This window comes from Leuciscus leuciscus (genome assembly GCF_965113295.1).
Source record: "Leuciscus leuciscus genome assembly, chromosome: 12".
Lineage (NCBI taxonomy): Eukaryota > Metazoa > Chordata > Actinopteri > Cypriniformes > Leuciscidae > Leuciscus > Leuciscus leuciscus.
The window spans coordinates 31,639,488-31,651,623 of NC_138736.1; the positions used below are offsets into that span (position 1 = coordinate 31,639,488).

General features: G+C 39.6%; 2 protein-coding genes across 3 annotated transcripts in view; one reads left to right on the forward strand and one right to left on the reverse strand.

The window, feature by feature from the left end:
* The window catches only part of LOC309511873 (uncharacterized protein), a 163,916-nt gene that overhangs the window by 34,667 nt on the left and 117,113 nt on the right, over positions 1–12,136 (forward strand). The window lies entirely within an intron of this gene.
* LOC309511863 (nuclear GTPase SLIP-GC-like) overlaps positions 1,820–12,136 on the reverse strand; it is a 35,903-nt gene continuing 25,586 nt past the window's right edge. For both annotated transcript variants that reach the window (XM_082187220.1, XM_082187219.1), the window contains exons 10-18: positions 11,823–11,916; positions 11,529–11,665; positions 11,267–11,440; positions 11,026–11,183; positions 4,054–4,177; positions 3,760–3,868; positions 2,870–3,003; positions 2,703–2,787; positions 1,820–2,554 (exon numbers count right to left, since the gene is read on the reverse strand). In XM_082187220.1, coding sequence (XP_082043346.1) covers positions 2,496–2,554; positions 2,703–2,787; positions 2,870–3,003; positions 3,760–3,868; positions 4,054–4,177; positions 11,026–11,183; positions 11,267–11,440; positions 11,529–11,665; positions 11,823–11,916 — 1,074 coding nt within the window. In that variant the 3' untranslated portion in view covers positions 1,820–2,495. The remainder of the gene's footprint in view (positions 2,555–2,702; positions 2,788–2,869; positions 3,004–3,759; positions 3,869–4,053; positions 4,178–11,025; positions 11,184–11,266; positions 11,441–11,528; positions 11,666–11,822; positions 11,917–12,136) is intronic.

A 12,136-nucleotide genomic window follows, 5' to 3' on the forward strand; every position in this document is an offset into this window, starting at 1 on the left:
TAGATGCATGGCATCGTGGATTCTATCAAATCAAAACTTGACAGCCTCTACTAGAAATCTTATAATGGGCCATGCTTAGATCTTCCATCAGGACAATGATCCAAAACAAACATCAAAATCCACACAAAAATGGGTCACTGAGCACAATATGAAGCTTCTGCCATTCTAGTCCCGTGACCAGGGCTGCGTTTCCCCGAAACCTTCTTAACGCTACGTCGTTCTTAAGTTACACCTTAAGCTGTACCTTATCATTAATACGTGTTTCCCGAAACGTTCTTAGTTAAAGGAGAACTTGGTAACTTTTTTAACTTAATAAAACTGTCTAGAAATCATTTGGATGGTTAAACAACCTGTTCTGGTGATATTGGTGACTTTCCCCGCTCCCCCCAGCGTTCCCAGGCGGAAAACCAACCTTGCAACTTGAGGACTACCGTCCCGGCAAGATAGAAATTGGAAGTCTCGTGAGAAGCGAGAACTAGAACGAGAACGAGCGCGAAACACAAATTGCTTTACGGCAATTCGACATAAACACCCACGCATGTATGATGTATTACCAGATTACCCACCTCGGTAGACATAGCTCCACACGATACAGTTGGCTTGCTCCGATCAAAACAAACGCACATGAGCAGCGGTAGAGAGGGGGAGGAGGCCGCCGCAAGTGAGTTTTTTACGACTGTGTTGTGAAATATACGCCCCCTCCACAGCTGTAGGGGGAGCTCGTGGGGAAAACACGCGACAACAAAAGGGAAAATCAGCGAAGAAGTGACTAGAGTTTGCTAGAGTTGCAGAGTTCTCCTTTAAGTACACCTTCTGTAAGTCATACGTTCGGAAGGTTGGTCTGGACCACTCTTAGCTTCACCTTATCACTGTTGCAGGTCTATACGAATATAATTCTGAAGTTTTAATACACCCAGACAGTGTTCAATTAGGCTAATTCAAGTGTTTTCATGCAAAGGATAAAATTGTCTTTACACTGATTGTTGTTAGATTTTTAATTATCCATATCCATTATCCATTGTCCGAATCCATAATGTCAGTGTTTTTTCTCACCCAATCCGCGTAAAAATCCCTGGCCAAATTAGCTTACCTACTGTTTTTTGACAAAGAAACAGGTCGTGTGGTAATTTAATTGCCGTCTGAATCCATATCTCTGAGTTTACAAGAAGAGATTTAAAATCCACGATTTAAATCCTTTTTGATCACTGCCGAGCACCGTACGTAAGATGTACACTTTTATTACTGAAATGCTGGAAAGTATTTACAAGAACAATATTTCATCACAGCTCCAACTCAGTGAACAAAAATGGGAAAGAGAAGCACGTAAAAATTTGAAATGGTTATTATGGCAGCAATAAATGATACATTTAAAAATATGTAGGCTAGGCTATTATAGTTTGGATTATTTATTTTTTAATTATCACATGAGTTCTAATAAATGCAATTTCAACTATTTCTGAAGTGCTTCTTTTATAAAGAACACCGCTTTCTCTTATAACGCAGTGAAACAGCCCCTACACGAGAGAATAATTGATTCTCAAGCCATCGATATACCAATTCAGCACCATCGCCACAGACAGCACCGGGTAACGTCGCACGTAAGAAGGTATATCTTAAACAGCTTCCTAAGGTATGGTTCGGGGAAGACGCCTAGAAATGGTATACATTTAGTTAAGTTATACCTTAAGAGTCTTCGTAGCGCGCTAAAAGACAACTTTATCGGGAAACCCATGATGACTGGATGTATGATGTATTATGTATATACCGTTCAAAAGTTTGGGATTGGGATTTTTTTTTTAATGATTTTAAAAGAAGTCTCTTATGCTCATCAAGGCTGCATTTATTTGATCAAAAATACAGTAAAACAGGAATTCTGTGAAATATTATTACAATTTAAAATAAATATTTTCTATTTGAACATATTTTTAAATATAATTTATTCCTGTGATGCAAAGCTGAATTTTCAGCATCATTACTCCAGTCATCAGTGTCACATGATCCTTATGAAATCATTCTAATATGCTAATTTGCTGCCATTATCCCTCACCTCCTATCTTCATCGATCATTCTCCTTACTGCTTTTGGGGGTGTTCCTTACTTAAAAGCCGAATATCCCATGGCAACTACAGCCACCAGCTTTAATTGTGTCTTTTCCAGCTTGCTGTCCTAAATCTAATTCACACTTTTTAGGGGGTATATCTAAGTTTGGGTTGAAGCTGCTTCCTTGAGCCCCTCCACTACGGACGGACAGCAAGCCAAATACATTTAACCTAAAGATTAGGGAAAAAAACACGTGAAACAACTTCTTCTCGAAAAACACATCTTCCACCAAACAAACACTTAGAAAAATATACCAACACAGACAAATAAATGTGAGTAAAAAATAAATAAAAACATATAAAAAGATAACAACATTTGTTGTAAAACCATTTATTACAAGTGTGTTGCATTTTAATTTGTTTGTTTCCTCTGTTGATTGAGCCATTTTTCTTGGGCTACAGTCTCTCAAGTTGTCCTGACAGTCTCTCTAGCTGTTCGGTCTCTCTGGAAACATCTAGAAAAGCCATAATACAGGATGTTGTTCATTTTGTTCATTCATGTCTGAGTGCTTGAGATGATTAAGATGAGGTAATGATTGGGAATAACAAGTCTATATTTCTTTACTTGTTTCTGTATTGTAATAGGATGATATTCTCTCTTACCCATCAATTTGATATTGCTGGTTTGTGACCGTGAGAGTTTCATTGATTCCTTTAGTCCTGATTCAAGAGCATCCTTTATGTACAGCTTTACAAAGAACAAGAGAAGATTCATTTTAGTCATTGTGAAAATTAATACATGCTTGTCTCAATAAATGCAAGATCACTACCTTTAAGTTATTGAACTTTTTAAGCAATTTCCTTTTTGCCTCGTTGAACATGTCGTGTTTTATCTTATCGACTGTGGCTATTAACATGTCTTGCCTTTTCTTCATGGACCCAATTCCTGTCACTGCTGCAGCTTCTAAAATAAACAACAACCAGTATTAATTTATTGTCATTATCATGGAGACACATCAGAAGAAAAAAACACATTTACAGTAGAACTAGTGAACATAGTTGTGAAAATAGTAGTGAAAATGATGGCAAGTAAAGTAAAAGCTACTGGTCTGACTGAATAAAAATAATAATAATACTGTTGGTGAAAAGCAACTGGCTTTCTCTGTTGGTCTTTAACAACTTAAATTGACCTTGCCACAGATGGTTGCTGTAAAGAACGCATGATAAAGGAGTAGAGAAACAGTCTTTAATAAATCCACTCCGAATATAGGATAACACATGAGATAAACGAGAACACAACCACTAAAAACTAATGAGACTGGACAAAGGATCAGAATGAAACTCAGGGCTACATACAGTAGGGAGACATGATGATTGGCAGATGAAAGAAATCAGTAAACAAGGGAACTAACTAGCACATACTACAGAAACTAATTTGAAGGAATAGCCACAAAAAAAACGAAAAAAAAACTAACACAGATTGGCAAGCAGACAGGGAAAAACAAAACTCAATGTCAATAAAACAGAACATTCACATTGCAGCCCTAAGTTCCTACTGTTCACATATATTCTTTTTCTGGGTTTTTGTTTTTTGTAGTAATTCTTTTTATTCCTCCTTTTTACTTCACATTAAAAAGAGCTAGTGTTTAAAATATTGTTTTCAGGAAAAAAAATTAAATAAATAGTTTGTGATTGATTCAAACTTTGAATGGTAACTTACGTTCATAGCAAGAAGCCATTTCATTCTTAATAGTTTCTTGGATTGATGAGTAGATGTCCTTCTTTATATCAATAATCTCTCTGTTGAGCGATCCCTTCAGTTTAGTTTCCTTTCAAAAAGTGGGGGAAAGCCACAAATTAATATATCAAGGACTCTGCTCACTTCTGTACATTTCAACATCTACTGGTTTATAAAAACAGTCTGTTTAATGGTAAGAAACAGAATTCGCATATTCTTCAATGGAAGTAAAGACAGACAGAGGACAAGGGCCAGATTACGGACAACTGAACTCACCTCTGTTTTAATGAATTTCTGAATGTGGCGTAACATGGAAGATCTGGCATGAGCAGAGACACTCTGGCTGATACTGAACTTATCAATCTCCTCCTGCAGTGACTTCCCTGTTTTTCCACTCACACTGAAGCCAAGAGAAAACAATATAGTTTCATTTAATAAAAGTTTACAAAACATTGTTGTAATCCTTGAGAAATAATCTGATGCAATAATTACAGGAAGGAAATGTAAGATTGGATCATCTTTGAATATCGTTCAGCAAAATTATCTTTAAGTTTTTAAGCAAAGCATTCGACACCATAAATCACAGTCTGCTATTGTCAAAAGCATACAACTATGGCATTAGGGGTCTAGCTCATCAATGGCTCAAAAGTTATCTCAACAATCGACAGCAGTTTGTTCAAATTAATGGTCAAAGATCTGAGTAAAAAGATATAATATGTGGAGTTCCACAAGGGTCTGTTTTAGGCCCATTTTGTTCATTAATGACCTCTGCGAAGTGTCTATTACAGTTTTTGATGTTTGCCGATGATACCAACATTTTTTATTCTGGAAATAATCTGTCAGAAATTATAGAAAATATAAATTCAGAAATGGGAAAAATTAAGAAATGGTTTGACAAAAACAAATTATGTTTAAATTGGGAGAAAACAAAATACATGATTTTTGGTAATTGTAAAAATAATGAAAATGTAAGAATAGCAATTGAAGGAACTGATATTGAAAGAGTTAATGAGATAAAATTTGTAGGTGTTATTTTGGATGATAAATTGAATTGGAAAGATCACATAGTTTATATAAAGAGTAAAGTTTGTAAAAGTATTGGGGTCTTGTATAAAGTCAAAGATGTTTTAGACTATTCTTCGTTGCATATGTTGTACAATTCCCTAATACTTCCATATTTTGGATACTGCACAGAAGTCTGGGGTAATACATACCCTAGTAACACAAAACCTCTGTTTTTGTTACAGAAAAAGGTATTAAGGATTATCAATAAGACAGTTTATTTGTAAATTCTGGACTTCTAAAATTCAAAGATTTGGTTGATTTGAAGATTTTGATTTTTATGTGGAAAGCTAAGCAGAGAGTTCTGCCTATGGTTTTACAAAATTTATTTACTCTTGTATCAGAGGAAGATGGCCATAGAAGGCAATATCATTTTAAAACTCTTTTCGCACGTACTACACAAAAACAGATGTGTGTGTCTATTTACGGAGTTAAACTGTGGAACACCTTGGACTATGAACTGAAGTGCTGCTAAAATGTGTTTGTAAATTTAAGAAATTGTATAAGGAAAAAATACAGGAATGTTACAAGAAAAATGATGACTAACATGCTTAAAATGATGATAATTAAGTGTAAAGATAGGTATTATTGAAAATGTATTATTGAAAATGTTTGGTGATTGGGGTTGATCCATTCATAAAGCAGCTGTTTTTTATTTTGTTTTTTATTTTATATGTGCACAAATAAGCGACAGGTACCATAAGATTTTGCTTCTTCCTGTTCTTTTTTTATTTTTATTTTTTTATTCATGCATGTTATGTATGAATGAATGAATAAACATTTTGTATGACTTGTGCAATAATTAAATAAATAAATAAATTTTTAAAGAAGTCTCTAATGCTTATCAGGGCTGCGTTTATTTGATCAAAAATACAGAAAAAAAACAGTAATATTGTGAAATATTATTACAACTTAAAATAATGGTTTTCTATTTGAATATACTTTAAAATATAATTTATTTCTGTGATCAAAGCTGAATTTTCAGTATCATTACTCCAGTCTATCACATGATCCTTCAGAAATCATTCTAATATTCTGATTTATTAAGAGTGTTGGAAACAGTTCTGCTGCCTAATATATTTGATGAATAAAAGGTTAAAAAGAACTGCATTTATTCAAAAAAAAAAATATTTTCTAATAATGTAAATCTTCTTTACTATCACTTTTTTATCAATTTTACACATCCTTGCTGAATAAAAGTATTGATTTATTTCAAAAAAAGAAAGAAAAATTACTGACCAGTAGTCTATGTTGTTGTTACAAAAGATTTAAAAAAAAAATTTAAATGGCTTTTTTTATTTTAATTTTTTTATTCATCATAGTATCCTAAAAAAGTATAAAAGGTTATGAAAAAAAATAAAAAATATTAAGCAGCAGGACTGTTTCCAACTTTGATAATGAATCATCATATTGGAATGATTTCTAAAGGATCATGTGATAGACTGGAGTAATGATCCTGAAAATTCAGCTTTGCATCACAGAAATAAATAATATTTTAAAGTATAATTAATTAAAAACCAATTATTTTAAATTGTAATAATATATCACAAAATAAAAAATAAAAAATCAGTATTTTTGATCAAATAAATGCAGGCTTGATGAGCAGAAGAAACTTCTTTCAAAAACATAAAAAATAGTAATGTCTCCAAACTTTTGACCTGTACTGTATGTATATATGTATATATGTACGATGTCCCCTACGCAGCTGTTTCTGCTCTCCAGAGCATATACGAGCGGTGACTCTCTCGATTAATGCTAATGCTAATGCTCGATAAACATCTAAAAAAGATGGCCGCCAACGGGTTTCGAAACTTTCGCCTCTGACGCGCGTAAATTTTGCTTCAATCTTTTGTTTTTACGCGCGTCAATTTCGCTCTTGACACGCGAATTAACACAAAATTTGACGCGCTATTCGCGTCCGGTGTGAACGCAGCATTAGGTGTCACCCAGCCCGCAGCTCTACAGATGTCTGTCAGCGAGGCACCGTGTGCCAGTGCCCAGGAAGAAGCAACACCCCAAGTGGAGTTTACATTTACATTTATTCATTTAGCTGACGCTTTTATCCAGAGCGACTTACAATTGCTATATATGTCAGAGGTCGCACGCCTCTGGAGCAACTAGGGGTTAAGTGTCTTGCTCAGGGACACATTGGTGTCTCACAGTGGATTCGAACCCGGGTCTCTCACACCAAAGGCATGTGTCTTATCCACTGCGCCACCACCACCCCTGGCCTCTATCACCTGGAGTTCCCTCTCAACCCGGGCAGGCAGGGCACGCCTTGGGCTTCGTAAGCCAAGACGATGGCATCCACTATCCAGTGGGCCACCCTCTGCTTGGAGACAGCCTTTCCCTTCTGCTGGCCTCCGTAACAGACGAAGAGCTGATCTGAGGTCCTGAGGCTTTGCGTTCTGTCCACGTACAGACGCAGAGCACGAATGGGACAGAGAAAAGCCAGGGCTGGGTCTGCCTCCTCCGAAGGCAGCGCTTGCAGGTTCACTACCTGGTCCCAGAAGGGACGGGGTCTCAGGATAACGTGAGAGTTAGCCGGGCCGAATTCTAGGGCACGATTCGTTGACCGAAAATGCATGTAGGTCCCCTACCCTCTTGATAGAGGCCAATGCAACCAGGAGTACTGTTTTGCAGGACAGCATTTTTTTAACTCCGCTGACTGCAAAGGCTCAAAGGGTGGTCTCTGAAGTGCCAAAAGGACCAGAGACAAATCCGAAGAGGGTATAGAGAGTGGGCGATCAAAAACCTGACGATCAGGTCGTGCTTTCCCAAAGACTTACCTTGAACTGCATCGTGATGTGCGGCAATCGCGGCAACATACAGTTTAAGGGTGGAGGGAGACAGCCTTCACTCCAACCCTTCTTGCAGGAAGGAAAGCACGGTCTGACCGAGCAAGATCGAGGGTACTCATCGTGAGAAGAACCCCAGTCAACGAACAGGTTCCACTTCAAGACATAGAGGCGCCTGGTAAAGGGGGCTCTAGCCGAAGTGATAGTGTCAACTACAGCTTGGGGCAGGTCACACAGAACCTCTGCGTCCCGACCAGGAACCAAACATGGAGTTTCCAGAGGTCTGGGCGCGGGTGCCCCGTCTCTGAGAGAGCGGGTTCTCTCTCAGAGGAATGGGCCAGGGAGGGGCTGTCACGAGGAGCACTAGTTACGGGACCCAGGTCCGGTTGGGCCAATGCGGCACAACTAGCATGACCTGCTCCTCGTCCTCCCTAACTTTGCACAAGGTCTGTGCAAGAAGGCTCACTGGGGGAAACGCATACTTGCGTAAAAATCAGCTGGACCACCTGGGGATGCAGTCACCATTCTCCCCCTGGCACCTGCTGCGAGAGCTCGTCGGCTGCACGGTTAAGCAGATCCCGAAATGTAAACAGCACGAAGCGACCTCAGATGCTTCTGACTCCAGAGGAGGAGATGGCTGGAGAGTTGTGACATGCGGTGGGAACCACCTTGGCGGTTGATGTACGCAACGGTCGCAGTGATGTTCATACGGACCAGTACATGCTTGCCTAGTAGCGCCGTTTTGAAGCTGCTCAGCGCGAAATGTACTGCTAACATTTTGAGGCAGTTGATGTGCCAATGCAGTTGATGTGCCAATGCAGTTGATACCCCGTCCACAGACCTGAAGCTGCATGACCGTTGTACGTGGCTCCACACCCGATGGCAGAGGCATCCGTGGAGACCACAGAATGCCTGGACACTTGTTCTAGAGGAACACCTGCCCGCAGGAACGAAGGGTCCGACCACAAGCTGAGAGTTTGGCGACAGTGCAGGGTCACTTGGACCCGGCACAAGCCGCTCTGCCACGCCCATTTTGGGACTCGATCGTGGAGACAGTGTTGGAGCGGCCTCATATGAAGCAATCTGAGCGGCGTTACCGCGGCTGCAGATGCCACATGCCCAAGGTGCCGCTGAAACAGTTTCAGGGGTGCCGCTGTCCTGCATCTGAGCGAGCTCACGCAATTCAACACTGACTGGACACGGGCCTCGGTGAGGCTCGCTGTCGTGTTGATCGAGTCCAACTCCATACCGAGAAAAGAGATCCTCTGCCCGGGGATGAGTTTGCTCTTTTCCCAGTTGACCCGAAGCCCTAGGTGGCTGAAGTGACTGAGCACCATGTCCCTGTGTTCACACAACTGCTCTCTCGACTGGGCGAGGATAAGCCAGTTGTTGAGGTAGTTGAGAATACGAACACCACGCTCGCACATGGGAGCGTAGTTGAGAATACGAACACCACGCTCGCACTCCGTGACTTTTGTGAAGACACGGGGCGACAGGGCCAGCCCGAAGGGTAAGACTTTGTACTGATATGCCCGTCCCTCGAATGCAAAGCGAAGAAACGGTCTGTGTCGAGGGAGAACGTTCAAGCGAAATGACATCCTGAAAGAAGAAAAAGAAAGAAAAGAAATATACTCTTTCCGCTGTACTCTCACAGTGCTGAGGCACCCAGGGAATGGCCGCAATGTACAGCAGTGCTGTAAACACTGGCAGGGAAACGCCCACCGATACCGACACAGAAATAAGCTTCCTGTGAAAACAGCAGTTGTGTGAGCTTAAGCTCGTGGCCACTCGCTGATCACGCTGTCACACCAACACTGAAAAGAGAGAGTCTTGAAGGAGTCTCCAACACAATAGCAGCCTGTAGATTTCAGAAGACAAACAGAAGCTCGGCTCCGAAGTGAAAGATGATATGTGCGTGCTCCCGCTTCCTGTTTATACCTGCGCTGTGGGGCGGGGCGCGTGACGCGATTCACGCAAGGCCAACTTTCATTGGCTCATTCTGTAGACACTCGAAGTTGATAGGGCTCCCTGAAGTGATCCCAATTACATTGTCACGTCGAACGTGAGCGACTGAAAGGGAACCGGCATATCTTCTGCTTGTTCTTAAAAGCTGAATAATTCCAGATTAACTCAGTTATTTTGACAGGAAAATACAAACAAGAATATAATTTACATGTAGCTCCTCGATTTTGCGTGGTATGCAAGACTCTCTCTCGCTCTCTTTGCGTGTGTGAAAGAAACGCGACGGCGAGTCGCGCGCCTTCACACTAGAGTTTACGATACATGAAATACAGGTACGCTGAGCTGAATTTGAAATACTAACGTTAGTACAGATCGCTTGACGAAGAGCGAAACTCTCAAGCGCTCAGTCAGTGTTCAGCGATTGAAAATATATCTATGCTAAACTTGGATGTAGCATGTAACACACACACTGGCGAGTAAAATCTAAGAATTTATTAGCCAATGGCTAATGATATACATTACTTAGTTGCCCAGAGTGAAATTTACTCGCATATGCGAGTCATCGCAGGCCGGCCATCTGTCCCTTTCTCTGTGTCAGACTTAACTTTGTTTGTTGTCGTTTACGCTAACTCACCGCAGCTGTTTATGGGGGAATGTTAAATGTCCCGTGTCCTGGGGAACGGCAGGAAGAAACTGAATATTTAACATTTCGCTGGAAACCACTGACCCCTGAAACACTAATGGTGGTGGGGATGGAACAGTGGTGTCAGGAGGGTGTCAGGAAGGAGCTACTTAATATATTTTTACGTGCCATAAAAAAGCATCTATCCATGATAAAAGTAATCCACACGGCTCACGTTGTGCGTCGGGTCAGGAGTTACTCTTCCACTGTAAATCAATCCATACGGCCGTATGCCGGAAGCTAGTTATTTTAGTCAATAAAGTTTTAAATATGGATATTTTTCTAACACGAACACATCACTTCAGTTCAGAAGCCTTTTTTAACCCCCGCAGAGCTGTGTGGATTGTTTTTATGATAAATAGATGCACTTTGATGGATTTCAAAACATAAACGGCCATTCACTCCCAATATAAAGCTTGGAAGAGCCAGGACATTTTTTTTATATAACTCCGATTGTATTCGTCTGAAAGAAGAATGTCATATACACCAAGGATGACTTGAGGGTGAGTAAATCATGGGCTAATAAATTATTTTGGGTGAACTAACCCTTTAACCTGCAAATAATTAAAGCGCATATACCAGAGTCATTTGCTGGTTTACTGCTCTAGCTACATGCATGCTACAGTTGGTGCACATTTACAATCTCTTAAGTCACTGACCAAGCATTGTGGGCTGTTTTCATTTCAATTTATTCTAAACGAAACAAAGGGGGACATAGAAATAGAATGATAAATCAGCTCTTACGGAAAAATCTCCTTGAAATCTTCTTGAAGACACTCATGAAGATTTTTGGCCAATCCCTTGTTTAGGTCTAGGTATACATCCCTATTTTTCGACAAATAGTCCCCTCCATTCTTGCACAAAGATTGAAGGATTTTATGGAATCGTCTTCCATCCTTATTCTGAGTGACAACACAAAAAATACCAGTGTTAAAATGGCATGAAAATTGTGATTCATTTTGTAGAACATTAAAATCACACTTACGAGTACTATCTCGTCCTTTGTGGTAGCAACACATGATTGCTTTGATTTTTCCACTCCCTTTGAGAGACATTGTTCCAGAACCCTATAAATGTTGTCAAAACTATTGTCCAATTCATTCAGTGCCTTCTTTAGGTTATTCTCTAACTCATTGTGAATGCTTTCTCTTGTTTCATTCTAAAACACAAACATCCAACAGGAGAAAAATACAGAATAATACATACTGGCATGCATTCTGAAAAAATGTGCATGTGAAATATCATACCGTTTTCTTTTCTGTATCCTGTTGGACACTTTGGATCAAGGACAAAACTCCCTTTGCTTCATTGACATAATCTCTAGTCAGTTCTCTCTTTATGTTCTTGTTAAGAATCTTCAGATCATCCTGCAGCTTTGGGATATCTACAGATATACACAGTTTCCAAAACACAAGGGTACGATTTAGATTAATTTCATCAGAGCTTTGTCTGGTTCATAAATTATTCATCTTCAGAGTAATCAAATATATATATATTTTCTCATGAATAATGGTCAAATAAAGGCAATGGAGATAGTTTACCTGTTTCACTGGGTTCAAGATTTAATTCGGGGTCAAAGAATGCATTGGAACTTACAGTAAAAACTTGAAAATCATTGTCGGTGCTGAATATTTTCTAAAAAAGAAAGAAAGAAAGAAAGAAATAATAATAGACATAGTATATTATTATACCAGACTAAGCACTGAAGGACTCGATGAACCTCAACCCAGAGTGTGAGGACGCATCGTGTGACACCACAGTCTTGTTCCCTAGAAAGTTCAGTGTTATAGGCACTAGGAAACTTTTTTTTTTTTTTTTTTACTCCTATCTCTGACCATTAATGCCCGCTCTTCCA